The sequence below is a fragment of the Chiloscyllium plagiosum genome, chromosome 25 (assembly GCF_004010195.1).
Source record: "Chiloscyllium plagiosum isolate BGI_BamShark_2017 chromosome 25, ASM401019v2, whole genome shotgun sequence".
NCBI lineage: Eukaryota > Metazoa > Chordata > Chondrichthyes > Orectolobiformes > Hemiscylliidae > Chiloscyllium > Chiloscyllium plagiosum.
Genome location: NC_057734.1, coordinates 43,700,448 through 43,717,219, shown reverse-complemented (window position 1 = coordinate 43,717,219; position 16,772 = coordinate 43,700,448). Strand labels below are relative to the sequence as shown.

The 16,772-nt window shown below is 39.1% G+C and overlaps 1 protein-coding gene across 1 annotated transcript in view; it reads right to left on the bottom strand.

Moving 5' to 3' along the window:
* Positions 1 to 16,772, bottom strand: part of lztr1 (leucine-zipper-like transcription regulator 1) — a 65,238-nt gene that overhangs the window by 46,068 nt on the left and 2,398 nt on the right. Inside the window, exons 2-8 of the mRNA XM_043716023.1 lie at positions 12,433 to 12,495; positions 11,216 to 11,272; positions 9,663 to 9,742; positions 7,997 to 8,105; positions 7,456 to 7,539; positions 3,593 to 3,650; positions 2,161 to 2,300 (exon numbers count right to left, since the gene is read on the bottom strand). Of these exons, the coding sequence (XP_043571958.1) occupies positions 2,161 to 2,300; positions 3,593 to 3,650; positions 7,456 to 7,539; positions 7,997 to 8,105; positions 9,663 to 9,742; positions 11,216 to 11,272; positions 12,433 to 12,495 (591 nt within the window). The remainder of the gene's footprint in view (positions 1 to 2,160; positions 2,301 to 3,592; positions 3,651 to 7,455; positions 7,540 to 7,996; positions 8,106 to 9,662; positions 9,743 to 11,215; positions 11,273 to 12,432; positions 12,496 to 16,772) is intronic.

Here is a 16,772-nt window from a genome sequence, read left to right as displayed (position 1 = left end):
GGGATTGGGGGCGGGGAAGACCGGGGGAGGTGGGGGTGTCGGATGGTGTTGGGATTCAGGGTCCCACACGCTGTGTTGCTGCCTTACCTCCTGAATGGGGAGCATACTTTTAAAAACTGAGTCCCAGAGGAAAGGCATTTAATTGACTAACCGAATAATCGATTATCCAAATGAAATAGTGGCCGCCCATCTCATTCGGATAAGCAAGTTTCCCCTGTATAGTCCTGTTTTATAGTTTTCCACAAGATCTCTCCTTATTCTTCTAAACTATAGTGAATACTGTCCTAACTGATCCAGTCTCTTTTCATGCATCAGTCCTCCCGAGCACCCTTCCTCAGAAAAGGAAACAAAAATGGTACATAATGCTCCAGGTGTGGTCTCACCTAGGAAGCTTAGAATCATACAGTGAAAAGGATAGGCTTAAATCTAGATTTTGAACAGCAAGTCAGACATGCTGCATAGTCTTTGATGATTTTATTCCTGACAAGGGAATAATCCATCATTGACCTATCAAGTTATGTGCAAACTCCCAAGGTGTTCATTTAAATGCTAAAGGAAAATTCAGCAGATTGCACAGATGCAGCAAAATACAACCAGATAACCTTCACGTTTATATTTGTCCTTCTGCATATGGCCTTAAATAAAACAAATTAAGATAATGTTCTGAGTCGATATTTCCTTATATTTTGGGTATTTCAAACAGTTTTCCTTGGGGTTTGCCAAGTCTCAACGTTATGTGCAGAAATGTCCATTAGAAAAATTGCAACCGCAGGATTACCTAGTAAATGGTCATAAAAAGTGTGCCAGACTGTCAGTCAACAGTCAGCTACATGTCTCTTCAGAACTAAGCTACATGAGACATCTCATCATCTTAATAAAAATCAAAGTTAGATCACAACTGGCTTTGGGTCCGACCAACTTTGTGCCAAAAAAGTTCTAGCCTTATTTAGAATAGCCACATAAAATAATATTGATGGAGCAAAGTAAAACTTTCTCCTCTCGAACTGCTGTAAAACATGCAATGAGCTCCAGCTCTTGTCTTTCTGTATACGATCTGGTAATAGTCATAACTTCAGTTACATGGAAAATACTGGTTATTCCAAGTGATGGAAGGTAGCTGATTCAGGTCATCCTGTAAATAACACCAAATATTGGGGGGGGAGCAACTGGGGTGGTAAGCTATTACTTCGCTGCACTGCTCTGTGCTGTAGGGAGCAGTCTATTCTTCATATTACTTGTTCTCAAGCCACTTCAGCATTGGCAATGCAAGTGCAGGCATTCTAGTCTTTAAGAAGCACATGAGAAGGAGATTTACTAGGATGCTACCCTGGTATGGAAGGTTTGAGTTATAAGGAGAGGATGGGAGTTTTGTCCCTGGAGTCTAGGAGACCAAGGGGTGACCTTATGGAGGTCTATAAAATCACGAGAGGCCTATAAAATCATGAGAGATATAGATAAGGTAGATAGTCTGCAGCTTTTCTCAATGATAGGGGAGTCTAACTCTAGAGGGCACAGGTTGAAGGTGAGATACACAAAAGGGTGAAGATGGGCAAGTTTTGAACATAGAGGCTTGTGAATGTCTGGAATGGATTGCCAGAAGTGGAGGAGAGTACAATTTTGTCATTTAAAAAATATTTATACAGGTACATGGATGGGATAGGTATGGAGGAATATGGACCGAACACAGACAAATGGGACTCGATTAATTGTGAAAACTGGGCGGCATGGACAAGTTGGGTCCAACGGCCTGTTTACATGCTGTATACCTGTATGACTCTATCAGAGTGCAGCCTGATAGAGGAATCATTTCAGCAATTAGAAGGCAAAGACCCTCCATCAAGAATTGCCAAATTATAATCATACATTCATGTCAGGTGACAAAGCTTTTAAAAATATATAATAATTCCTTATATTCAATAAAAAACATTTTTACATTTCATTTTCACAACTCCCAAATGACCAGCATTAAATGTGCTGAGGAAGGCAGAGAACCTCGACATCAAGGTTTAAAGAAAAAACAAGAGAGTTCCTCCTAAATCCCTAAATCACATCTTTCCTGACCCCAGTTTCCTTTCCTCAAAACCTCTGGCAACATAATAACAATTTCACTCATTTATTAAGGATAAGAATGATTAGAAAGAATAAATATTAAGCACGTACACTTTTTCCTTGAATTCAAACTGAAAAAGATTATTGGTGATCTTTGCTCCACTCTGTCCTGAGAAAACAAACATCTTGTCCTTGCAGACAGCCACAGGAAAGTTACAGCATGAAGGAGGGATCTCTCCACTCTGCTCGATCTAAAAAACAAACAGTCAACGTTGATATTTTGAGATTACAGCTTACTGCACTGTTTTGTACTCCCAAATTCTGCCAGCACGATAAACTACTGTCTCTCATCAGATCATCTTTCCATTTCCCTCTTTATAAAAACTCTAATTATAACTTGAACCACTACTGCCTCCTTTATAATCTTGATGTGAGTAACCTGCTGTCTTTTATTTGCTCAGTGCCATGAGTTTTCTTGATTCTTGCATGGAATGTGGGCAACACTGGCAAAGTGTTGCCATCTCCTGCCCATTCCAAAACATTGAAGGGTGATTGAAGCTAGCTATACCCCCTGAAATTTGAAAACTTCCTAATTCGATAAAAGGACCGAGGCTTAAGTTGGTCACTGGGTCAAGAATATCATTTAATAACAACAGTCTCCTTCGCAAGTTTCCGGGAACTAAAGAGTTGATTACCCTGTTGTTTACAAAGCATTCTCAGTTCTCCATTAATTCTAATGTACAGCAGGTGGCCTGCCAACACACACACACCACTGCATTTACTCAGTATAACTAGGTGGAATCCAATTCTTTATAATCAACTGATCACCTAACAAAGTCGAAACTGCCAAACAAACAGCATTTATATAGGCACCACACTATTCATTTAATACAGCCATTTAGATGGAACGTAGCTGTCGTGATAAGCCATTAGATGTCCCTTGAACATGATGGGAGAAATCTCCAAGCGTGAGAAATTTGAATCAAGTAGTATTTATTGCACTGAGAATAAAGGTTTGTAGGACACAACAAGAGAAAGACAACTTGTCTTTAATTCAGTTCAGTAGTTCAGATTCCACAAGAATCCCTTAGCATCACACAGCTCATCCACACTTTAGGTAAAAGCATGAAAAAAGGTCTCATGGCACAGGTACTCAATAGCAGCTGGTTTCCGTGAGACCACGTTGCCAACAAACATCCCCTTCTCCATACAGAAGAGAAGGAGAAGGGGAGAAAAACACCATAAAATGTATAATTAAAGAATTTTGCTTGTGATATGTCCTATAAAAGCAAGTGATAAAAGCAACCTTCATCTCGGTCTGCTCTTATGGTAAAACATTATGTGTACATTTGCTTTTAAATACATCAGATCTCTACACTTCCAAACAAAAATACTAGTTCATTCCCATGTATAAAGGGAAAGGAATTTATTTCAAAATTAAACAGGAAAAATATATATTCGACGGGGTTCATTGTACTTTGTCTTTTCTTCTCAAACCACGTGATTTTATTTCCAGTCTAGTGCTACACTTGAAACTTTTTACCTCATCCCAGCATGCCATTTCTCTGTCCTGCAGGCCAATGGTCCACATGTCATTCAGCCTGAGAGAATAAAAACAAAAATAAATTTAATTTTTGACAGTGCTGTTAACGTACCTTGCTAATCCAAAATAAGCTTCAAACATCATTGTGTCAACTGTTAATTTGAGTAAAAATTCAGGATTACAACATATTAAATTTGTTTTCCATTTTAATAAGCATGAACTGAAGGAAACAAACTGGGTAGTACAGCTACAAGTTTGTGGAAGTACCAATAGTGTTGAATAAATGTAACTGAGTCATAGCCAAGTAAATGAAATCCCCAAAACGAAGGAGGCAATTAAGTGGGAAGAAGAATAAATTGAACATGGTACATAGGAAAAAATAAGTCACAAATTAATGGTGAAATTAGGCCCCATTTGGTTAGGCCCCATTTGGAGTACTGTGTCCAGTTTTGGTCCCCACACCTAAGGAAGGACATACTGGCACTGGAGCGTGTCCAGAGGAGATTCACACGGATGATCCCTGGAATGGTAGGTCTAACACACGGATGATCCCTGGAACGGCTGAGGATCCTGGGATTGTATTCATTGGAGTTTAGAAGATTAAGGGGAGATCTAATAGAAACTTACAAGATAATACATGGCTTGGAGAGGGTGGACGCTAGGAAATTGTTTCCGTTAGGTGAGGAGACTAGGACCCGTGGGCACAGCCTTAGAATTAGAGGGGGTAAATTCAGAACAAAAATGCGGAGATATTTCTTCAGCCAGAGAGTGGTGGGCCTGTGGAATTCATTGCCGCAGAGTGCAGTGGAGGCTGGGATGCTAAATGTCTTCAAGGCAGAAATTGATAAATTCTTCATGTCACAAGGAATTAAGGGCTACGGGGAGAATGCGGGTAAGTGGAATTGAAATGCCCATCAGTCTTGATTGAATGGCGGAGTGGACTCGATGGGCCGAATGGCCTTACTTCCGCTCCATGTCTTATGGTCTAAATATACCACATACAGGTTAAAAATTGTTAAGTGGCAGAAAAGATACAAACATAAATGTGTTGGATCAAACAAGAATAAAGGCTACTAATGAGTTATGGTAAATGGATGAGGTCAGATTGGGATATCTGGACTGCATGGGCAAGTTGAACTGAAGGGTCTGTTTCCATCCTGTATGACTCGATCATAAAAACATGGGATTTCGGAGGAGTAAGAGACCATTCAGTTCTTTCAGTCTGCTTCAATAATCAGGGATGTTGTGGCTGAATTGATTGTGGTCTCAGCTCCACTTTGTTGTCTGTCCCCATATCATCCTGGACTCAAATCCTGCACTCAATACCTGGAATATTGTTGCTCGCAAAAATTATGTACATAATAAATGCAACTGTAATATCATCTATATAAAAACAAAGAAACATTCAGCAGGTTAGGCAGCATTTGTAGAGAGAAGGTGGTATGGTTAACAAGTGATAAATAGTCAATAATCCAAACATTGAGGATATCTGGTTGGCATGGGCAAGTTGAACTGAGTCTATTTCTGTGCTGTACATCTCCATGACTCTATTAACCTGATCCACCTCTCTTCACAGCTACCTACTCAATGATTCCAACCATCTTTGTTTTTACTTTTTTTTTATGAATTTGCAGTCATTTTGTTTTCTGTAATCATCAAATTTTCTGGTGATTACATAAACCAAAAGATCTATTTTAATTGACATACATCGCATTAGTTTGTGCAGATGTAGTTTATAGAGGTTACTCTAAACTTCCAAACTATATGGTCAAATTATACTGTGCGTACTTAGTTTTGGATAACAAAAGCGCAGACATTAAGGAGACTGATTCAAAATGCAAGGAAAATGAGTCCAGAAAAAATAGAGAACCGAAAAGGTGGTTATGGAGGCAGAGGGAACATCAGTCAGAATACTATTTTAAAAGAGAGTCAAGAAAGCTAGAGTAGAGTACTAAAATCAATGAAAGAATGTAAAACTTAAATATTATTTAGAACTCCTTTACTCGGCAAATGAAAGTTTGGAATAATCTTCGAGATACAGGAGAGGAAAATTAAATGATTCAGGGTATTCAAAAAAGTTAGATACCAAGTAGACTGCTTACTAGAGGGACTAGTTTTTAAAAAAATCCTCGATTGCTTTTATGTTTGCATACAATCAACACTAAAGGTTTTGAGGACTTTTCAAACCTTGAACATAAAAAAGTCTGACAAACATCCCAGACCTCCCACAATCTTCACTGGCAATATAAGGGGGCAGTCATGTATGTGGTGGGTAAAGGCAAAACCAAGAAGCAATGACACTGACATTTAATTCCTTTATGCTCACCAATGTATCAAAATATTCCAGAAAAATCAAGTCATTAATCTACTCAGGACAACAGCTTTTTCTTTTTAAAAAAAGACTAGCTAGCCAACAGTGACTGCATTAATTATGTACTAGCCTTGCTTTATCACCACCTACTTCACCACAAATTCTGTGCTTTAGATTCTCAAAACTAGGGATGAATGAAATGAATCACTGCATTCAGACCATTATATTTCATAAAGGTGTGGCTCCTGAAGCTACAAAGATCAACATGTTTGCAGGTTCTACATTCCTTTTAGTATATAAGTTAGAGAAGAGAAACTGCAAAATCAAGGAATAGATGAGACATGCCATTGGCTCCACTTATATCACTCTTCTAGAGAATGAATTCCAGAGCCACTTGATTGAATAACTACACAGTTGTGCATCTCTTATACGCCGTCTCAGTGAGAAATACACCTGAAATGATTTTCTTTATCTGTTTGCCACTGTGCTGCAATCAAGTGCTTGGGGTGACTTTTTAAAAATATAATTCACAATTTATATACACGTTTTAAAAAAAAAAGGTATCCTCTCATCCATCGCTTTGCAAAGCATATTTTCTTCAAACAGTTCTTCGCCACTTCCTGACCTGCAGATTGGACTTATCAGCTACCTCAGAACTCATCAAACTGGGGTAGAAGCAATTATCCTCAATTCTGAGGGACTGCCTAAGAAAGAGTAGAAGATGTCCCTTTTTTTCTTTTGGGTGGTAGAAATTACAGGTTTTGAAGTTGCTGTCCAAGAACCTTTGGAGATTTGCTGCTGTGCATTTTGTAGATGGCAAGCATTGTTGCTACTGTGCACCAACAGTGGAAAAATTACATTTTAAGTTGGCAGATTGAACGTCAGTGAAATAAGCTGCTTTCTCTTTACACATCAAGACAAGTGGCGATTATTGGTACAGCACTGGAGAAGGTCAGCACATCCAAGACAAACTGCTAACTTCAAATGTAATCTTTCTACTGCTGGGGCACAGTAGCAACAGCGTATCATCTACAAGATGCACATCAACAACTCACCAAGGTTTCTTCGACAGTGTTCTCAAAACTTGCAATCTCTACCACCCAAAACAAAAATATGGATTCTACTTTTCCTATTTCTTAGGTGGTGAACAAACTTTGGGAATCAGGAAGCAAGATATCTGCAGCAGAATTCCCAATGTCTGAACTGCTCTTGTAGGTACAGTATTGATTTAGTTGGCCATGTTAAATTTCTGGTCAATCACGATTCCCAGGAGAGATGGTTAGATTCTCACTTGGCGCAAATGGTCATTACCCCAGCACTTGTTACTTTCCACTTATTAGCTCACTGCTGATATTGTCCAGGCCTTGTGTATTTGAATACCAAACCCAAGCAAACTCCTGGCAGATGTATTTGATATATTTTACCAGATTTTACTAGCCAGTCTGGAAACTGAAGGCAATTTGACAGTTAAATAAAGTCTGGTTTCAGTGCATTGAGTAACAAGATCACCAAACAAACAAGACAGCACTTTAAGAATCTGATCTTACATTACCTGGCATTACCATCGTAGCCTGCAAATATCCAGAGTTTATCGCTATAAACCGTGGCTCCATGTGCTGACCTTGCAACTGGCAATCTATATTAAAAAATACATTTTGCAGCTGAAGAATTTCCAGATAGTAAATTAGTAAAGGACAGGAAGCATGAACTAACAAGAATGAAATATATATTTATCCAGTAATGAATCCATATCAGTGGGTTACAGTGGGTCCAGTTACAGTTGAAATTAAGAAATGGAAAGGCTTAATAAAACAACTTTAAATGATCCATACATTACACTTGTTATTTTTGAAAATTACAGATTAAATTTGGTTAAAGTTATATGACATCATTAAGTTATTGGAGAGGTAAAATCGTTAATCACATCTGCACATTTTCAGATGACAGATTTAATCAATTAAAGGCTACTTGAGATTTACTTAAAACTTCATTATTGCAGCATAGGACAGAGCTTGATTATATCACATCACCCAACCCCATAACTCATATTTTGATGCTAAATATTCTTCATCAAAATGATCAGCAAAGATTACCTGCCCTCTACTTTCCATTCTGTCCATTGGCCTGTGGCAAACTTGTACTCAAACAGATCATTCTTGTTCTGCAGGTTGGAGTTGGAATAAATGTCTCCAGTGTAGCCACCTATACAGGAAGAGGTAACTCAAAATCACTGTTGAATTGCAGGGCACTTCTACCTACAGCAGAATATTTCTTCCTCTTTTTGACTGCAGTACTTTTTGAAATGGGTGCAGAATATAAATATTATTGACTTAGTAATAGCGCTCTTGCTTCAGTGTCCAGACCAACACTTTGAACACGTTAGTTACTACTTCAGTGTAGTAGAGAGTACAGCATTGTCAGAAGTGTTTCTTTTAAATGAAAGATTAAATTGAAGGTCAATAGCCAAAACACTATTTGAAGAAAAGCAAGTGAACTCTCTAAGTCAATATTTACCCTTACAGCATTTCTCCACATTTCAATTTCAAAGTACTTGACAAATACACCCTAAAAAGCACTTTATAACGGAAGCTCTTTAACTGTACAAATCCTTGTCTCCTTTACAATGAGTTAATCTAACTGTACCAAAATGAAAGAAACATAATTTAAGATACTTTCTTGGCAGAAGGTGTAGACAAGTCATTCTTGGGTGCTGCAACATTTGACACTGATTTGATGCAAATTTCAGTACAGCAAGTGTCCCTGTTGAGTAATTCTGCATTCAATACTAATAAATCAGCTCACTGCCTCACACTAAGGCTGCAACATTTACTGAAATGCACAAAAAAAATTGATCAGAAATCACTACTTCAGGAAGCTGGTTTAGTGAATGCAAGAGTCAGACTAGCCTTCACTGTCCCACTGATAATTATTTTTGTATAAAGCAAAGCACAGCAGCTTTCGATTCTTCTGTTAAAATTAAGTGTAGAGCCACCTCCTGTTAATGTAACTGTTCTACAAAGAAACTACTGCTTTCAATTCACTGCTGTTTTTATTGAAGATCCATTATTAATCCAGACCTTGTAACATTGAAAAAATATCAGGCTGTGGTCTGCAACAACATATTCCTAGAATCCTACTGATTGTAGCTGGAAATGTGTTGCTGGAAAAGCGCAGCAGGTCAGGCAGCATCCAGGGAACAGAGGAAGGGCTTATGCCTGAAGAAGGGCTAATGCCCGAAATGTCGATTCTCCTGTTCCCTGGATGCTGCCTGACCTGCTGCGCTTTTCCAGCAACACATTTCCAGCTCTGATCTCCAGCATCTGCAGACCTCACTTTCTCCTACTGATTGTACAACTGTGCAGAAGATTTAAATCAGGATCAAAATGTAAAGGTCTTATTTGGAGGCATTGTCACAAGCAGGAAAACATACATAACGAACCAGTAGCCTGTGGGCAAGGACAGATCATGGACTAGGAAAGTTAGTATTTTAATAACAATAATACAGATGTGCCACAATTATTTTCCACTGGTCGATGAACACTTCCATTTTCTAAAGCTGGAGAAGGTAAGAAGAAGAAAGGAAGAGGGAAAGGTGAAGCAACAGGCCTCAGATTAATGCAATTACATTTTCTAGTTTTAGAACAGTGACATGCCATATTTAATCTTCATAATCCAAACTTCATGTTGAAAGTTACGCAAAAGCAAAATTTCACAAATCCCCAGAACCCTACCCATAGAATCTCCATTAACATGACTTACCGAACACAAACATGCTGCTTCCGTACACCACAGCTGAGTGATGGTATCTAGGTGCAGGTGGGGATCCTGTTGTGAAAGCCCTGATGAAGAAAGTCAGAAATAAATCAACATTTATCATCCATTTTACGAAATGCTCTTCTTAAAACCAAAATCAGCAATGATAAAGTTTGCTGTAGAGTAGCTAAGCTTTTGAATTACACAGTGAAATAACTCGCTGAACTGGAAGGTTCATTTTCAGACGTTTCGTCACCATACTAGGTAACATCTTCAGTGGGCCTCCGGACGGTGGAACAACAGTTGAAAATTACGAATAAGTTGTCAAGCACTGAACACTTTCAACAAAACCTTAAATTCAGTCAAACACCAAAAGCTGGTGTTCAGATTACCTGTAGTTAATGGGCTATTATCAAAGTGTCCATTTGCACAGTTTAAGGGTGACCAGACCTCACTGACAGTATGACATTTCCCCCACAGGAACAAGAGTAGGTCATTTAGCCATCAAGCCCGCCTTGCCATTCAAAGCTGATCAAACACCTTTTCACCACTGTTCCACATAATCCTGCATTCCACTGGAAATCGGAAATCTATCACTCGATATACCTTCAGCATACGCAAATGCTTAGCCTCCACACTGCTAACCCAGTTTGCCCAATCTCACTTTACAGAACAATCCCGCCATCCTGGGAACAGGTCTGGTGAATTTTCAAATTAAAGTAAAATACTGCAGCTGCTCAAAATCTGAACGTGAAACAGAAAAGGCTAGAGAATTCAGAAGGACGAGCAGCATCTGAGTCCAGTATGACTCTTCTTCAAAACTCTGGAGTTCCACTAGACCTGCTGAGTTTCTCCAGCACTTTGTTTTTATTTCAGGTGAACCTTTGTTACATCACATGAACAATGAAGGAATGCTATCTTCCTTAAGTGCATGACTGAACACAGATCTTAGTTTGCAAAAATACCCTCAACCAGAAACCATCTTTGTGTTGGTAAAGATTTTATTTCAATACACCAAATTTTATTAACATCCTCTAGAAATCAAGAAAGAGCTTGAGGAGATAGTGAATCTTTAAAACTGGAGCAGAGGGGGCAGTAGCAGGCAGAGATCTCTTCAACATCTAGAAATTTGTGCTGATTGTCAATCCTGAATCGTTGGATATATTAGACATCCTTACTGCAATATATGCATCCTTAACCTTCTCCACTCATAGACACTATGATAATGGAGTCCCTAGGTATCTTGTTTAAGGTATGAAATTCCACTCTAATACATTCTAATACAGAGGAAAGGCTGAGGCACATGGGGCTGTTTTCATTGGAGAAAAGAAGGTTTAGGGGTGACTTGATAGAGGTGTACAAGATGATTAGGGGTTTAGATAAGGTTGACCATGAGAACCCTTTTCCACGTATGGAGTTAGCTATTACGAGGGGGCATAGCTTTAAATTATCGAGGGCCAAAGGTCCTGTACTGCACTGTATTTTTCTATGTTCTATGTTCTACGTACACACCTATTCTACCAAGGTGGTCTATAAATGGATAACATTGCTGTACCAACCTGCACCAAGAACAATCCTTCACGTCAAACCTTAACAGGTCATTTAACATATTCTTCCTGTGGAGAAAGAAAAGAAAATTGAAAGGTCATTTAACATGGTAGTACAATTTGCTTTCCCCAGGTTTGTCCTCACTCCACAATCTCAACTTAAGCAATGTCTTTCACGCATATTTGTTTCAAGTCCATGCGAAAATCAATATTGAACCGTGCCAGGATCTGCTTAGCAGTCCACAAGTGATAAGTAGCATCTTTACCAAACTATTCAGTTACCAAGTTGGCTTTTATTGACAATTACTTGATTTCCAATGCTGATCACAAAGTACTTCAAAATGATACAAGTCCATCGTATTCTGAAGTCCTTTGCACCCTGCAATATTCCATGATACTTTGGGAGTTTGCACGAGTAGGTCATTCATGTTCTTGTTTTCTTGTTACAGTTATGGAAAAGTCAAATTGTTACATTTAATCTCGACAAAATGGGATTATTTGATTTTATTCAGTAGCTAAGCACACTAACATATGCCTTATTTGTGCCAATGAAACAGCCTTCAGCACTAAACGTTTCTAAAAGCTAATTTAGTACTGGGTTTGAAGGCAAGCCTAATTGACGGGGTGAAATCTGCTATAACTGCATTAAGTTTAGGATACACCAAATTCGACAACACTGAATATGTGCAAACCCATAGGAGAAATCAAAACTATACAATCTCTTTCAGACAGTACAAAAAAAACACTTAGGGACCTTGCTATACAATTACCGCATGTAAGTGAAATTAAGTTTTATTCTCCATGCAGCCTATACAATAACTGGTCTGCAAATGTCTGATGATAACCTGGCAGTTAACATTCATAACGTAGTTCAACAAAATCATGGAACTTAGCACAAATTTACTCAAGTTTCATGATTTTTATTCTAATAAAGTACTGCAATAACATGCTTTAACCACAATAATTAATACTCAATCATCTATTTTAAAAACAGTTGCAAGAGTCTCAACCTTCCTTGCTTAGCTCTGTAAAGCACAATAACAAGTATAATGCATGTCACTGTACCAAATGATACCCTGCTCACTAGGTCTATAATCATGACACATTCCATTGGATGGACATTAAACACCTAACAGTGACTGTTTTTGGTGGTAAAACTGTTCTGATATTTACGTAGTGCATTTTTAAAATTATCTCATTTTCCTTAATAGGATGAGTTCAGCACATACCCATTATCCCCTCCAAACACATAGATTGCATCCTTATAGGCTACAACAGTATGCTTGCTTCGTCTGAAGACAAAGAGAAAACAAGAACATCATTAGTGAATAACATAACTAAACAATTAATTAAAACTCATTAACGCTGGCAGCACAGGTGATGTGTCAAGGCTTCAAGAACCCCTAGATACCACTGAGATTCAGGGCAAACACATCTGCAATTGGCTCACAGTTTACAAGATGAAAGCTAAATGGTAGACATTAACAAATCAGATATGGGGAAGAGGTTACCTCGACCCTTTGCACCAGGAAGCAGTCACACTATTTAGGATAGGGTTTTCTGATTTGGCCAGTGGTCAGGGACCATTGAGGATATGACTGCAAGTGAGGAAGACAACTCACAGGACAGGTGCGTACGAGTTCAGGAGTCTCAGCCTTTGCTATTGTCCAATACGTTTGAAGTTCTGTCAGTTTGTTTGGAGTGAGAGCAGGGGTTGAAGGGAGAATGTGTAAAGTGACCATGGCATTGTGGTACAACATGACATTCAGATGGGACAGAGGAGCAACAAGGGGCATTGTGCCAATAGGGGACAGTACAGTGAAGGGGGCTGACAGCATTCTCGGCAGCAAAAAGCAGGAGTTCCCCTGCCCAGTACTACAGTTTGAGGCATCTGTTCAAGGCTAGAGAGGAACCTTTTAGTGAGAAGGGGATTATCCAATTGTCATGGCCCAAGTAAAGAGAAAGAACCAGAAACAAGATTCTGTATAGAAAGTATGAAGAACTAGGGCATTAAGTTATAAAGGTAAATTCCTGATGAAGGGCTTTTGCCCGAAACGTCGATTTTGCTGCTCGTCAGATGCTGCCTGAATTGCTGTGCTCTTCCAGCACCACTGATCCAGCATTAAGTTATAAAGTCAAACTACAAGGGTTATAATGTCTGGATTATTACCTGAGCCACACACAAATTGGCACAGGGTACATAAACTGATGAACACTGTACATGGAAAAGAACTTCAGTGAGAGAAGTGGGTTCTGGTTCACGAGGGTCTGGCACCAGTAGTGACAGAAGTGGGGGCTGTACCCTTGGGACATTCAACACCTGAACAGTGCTGGGATCAGTGTTCTTACAAAACCTAGAAAAGCAGTGTACTTTAATTAAACAATGAGGATGAGGGATCAAATGTAGAAACATGTGATTTACCAAAGAGTAGAGACAAAGTGAGAAAGCAAAACATTAAATGGGAAATGAGGGTCAGAAAATGGCAGGATGAGACAGCCAGAAAAAAAGCCTAAGAATGCACCAACAATCAATAACAGATACCACAGCAAACAAAATCTAAAGGCTCTGTATCTGAATGCATTTATAATATAGCATATAAAATGCCAGTACAATAAAAACGTGCTGCAGAAATTCAACAAATCTGGCAGTATCTGTGGAGAGAGAAACAGAATTAACATTTCTAGTCCAATATGATGCCTCTTCACTCTGAAAACAGATCAATAGAGATGCAGACAAATACGTTTAAGAGGACATTTCAGAATACTCAGTGTAAATGTATTCTTACCATTAGTAAAGATTTGAAAGGAAGGACCCACCATTTGCGGGCTTTGACAAGGTCCCTCGTGGCAGGCTTATACAAAAGGTGAAGTCACATGGTATCTGTGGTGAGCTGGTAAGATGCATGCAGAACTGGCTTAGCCATAGAAAACAGAAAGAAGAAGTGGAAGAGTACTTTTCTGACTGGAGATCTGTGACCAGTGGTGCCCTGCTAGAATCAGTGCTGAGACCCCAGCTATTTATAATACAGCAAACTTTTTAGTAACTAGCACGTTTACAACCAGTTTGATCAAATACTCTGGTTGATCAAGAGGTACACACAATCAATGCAAAAACAAACTAAGTAATAGAAATGTAATACAGGGGATATACACATCACTGTTATACTTTTACAGCAAAAACCACTTCAATAATAATGCAACTTTGCCTTAAATAAAACATACCGGCAGATAGCCTTCTCACTCAGACCTTCAACTATGTGGACATCAGGAAGATCACAAAATATAATAAATTTCCAGTATTTGTGGGATGTAATTTTTGCCATTTTATTCAGTGTGCCAGTTAAAACAAAGTTTGCTGTTATGGAGGAGAATGCAGGCAGCTGATGAGTAAGTTTGCAGATGACATAAAGATCAGGGAGCTGTGGATAGTCAGGTGGATTGCCAGAGGATACAGCAGGATATGGACAGGCTGGAAACTTGGGAGGAGAAATGACAGATGGAGTTTAATCCAGACAAATGCAAGGTAATGCATTTTCTCAGATCTAATGTAGGAGGACAGTACACAGCAAATGTCAGAACCCTTAGTAGCATCAACATACAAAGTGTACAGGTCCACAGTTTCCTGAAAGTGGCAACACAAGTAGATACGGTAGTCAAGAAGGGATATAGCTTTCCCACCTTCATTGTTTAGGGTATGGGGTATAAAAATTGGCAAGTCATGTTGCAGTTGTACAGACCTTTAGTTATGCTACATTTGGAACATTATGTACAGTTCTGGTTGCCACATTACTAGAAGGATGTGGAGGCTTTGGCAAGGGTACAGGAACAGTTTACCAGGACAAATTTGGTTTGTTTTCACTTGAACAAATGGTGATCTGGTAGAAGCTTACAAAATTGTAGATGCATAGATGTAATGGATAGTTGAAGATTTTTTCCCAGGGTAAAAATGTCAATTACTAGGGGACATAGGTTTAACATAACTGGGGGTAAGTTTAAAGATGTTCGGAGAAGCAAGTCTTTTTAGAGAGAGTGGCAAATGCCTGAAATGCACTGCCAGAAATCGTGGATACAGATATAATAGCAACGTTTATGAGGCATCTTGACGGATATATGAATAGTTAGGGAATAGAGAGATATGGACCATGTAGAGGCAAGAGGTTTTAGTTTAGGCCTAGGACAATACCCTGAGGATCTCCTGCACAGATATCCTAAAGACTGAGATGACTGACCTCGGCTCCAAGTACCTACAAAGAAAAGAGTAACTAAAGTAAGGGGAAGTCCTCCAGAGAGTGGAATGAGGAGTTTAGAGTGGATAATAAGGAAATTGCAACTGCAATGCTTCAGTCTTCACTGTGGAGGTATAAAAAATTCCAGGAATAGCTGGAATGTCTGTAAAATGGAAGGGAGAGGGGATCTGGGTAAAATTACAGTAACAAGGGAACTGGTACTAAGCAAACCGATAAACCTGCAGGCTGACAAATCAGAGTCCAGATGGATTTCATACCAAGGTCTTACAAGAGATGTCTGGTGACACATTTGGTGGGTCGGTGCTAATTTTCCAAAAATCCCAAGATCAGAAAAGATTCCATCGGACTGGAAAGTAGCAAATACAATCCTTCTATTCATGAAGGGAGACAGAAAACTATAAACTTTAAGCCAGTTAGCTTGGCATCTGTTGTGGGGAAGGTGTTAGATCACTGAAAGACTTCATCACTGGGCACTTTGAAAACCGCAGGGTAATTGGGAGATGTCAGCATGGATTTGTGAAAGGGAAAATCATACTTTACCAATTAATTAGCTTTTTCTGAAGGAGTAACAAGTGCTGTTGTCAAAGGAGATGTTCTATATTTGGATTTCCCAGGAGGCTTTTGATAAGGTATTGTAAAAAAATAAAGGGGTGACATGATGTAGGGGTGACATATCAATGCAGATAAAAAAAAATACTTGGCTGGCTGAAAACAGGGAGTATATATAAATGCAACTTTGTCAGATTAGCAGAATGAGACTCATGCAGATACCTATGCTGAGACCATTAAAATATCCTTGTAATTCTTCCTTGACAGAAAAGGTGATTTATTTAAATTCATTGCCCCTTTAACTTAATTGTGCAACATGCACATTAACATAAAAATGCCTTCTTCTGTACAGCAAATGCAGAGACTGCGGGTTAAGGACATGAATCTTCAAAATAGCTTTTCTCATGGTGGCATTACATCTGGCCCTGGAGAATTAAGTGAGAAGAGTTGATCATGCTTGAAACAATGGTGGTGAACTGCCTTCTTGAAGCACTGAATTCCATTTTCTGTCTCTGCACCCTTTAAGGAGGAAATTCCAAGATTTTAAGCCAGTGACAATGAAGGAATAGTGATATATTTCCAAGCTGAAAATGTGTTGCTGGAAAAGCGCAGGTCAGGCAAAATCCAAGGAACAGGAGAATTGATGTTTCAGGCATAAGCCCTTCTTCAGGAATGAGGAAAGTGTGTCCAGCAGGCTAAGATAAAAGGTAGGGAGGAGGGACATGGGGGAGGGGCTTTGGAAATGCGATAGGTGGAGGGAGGTCAAGGTGAGG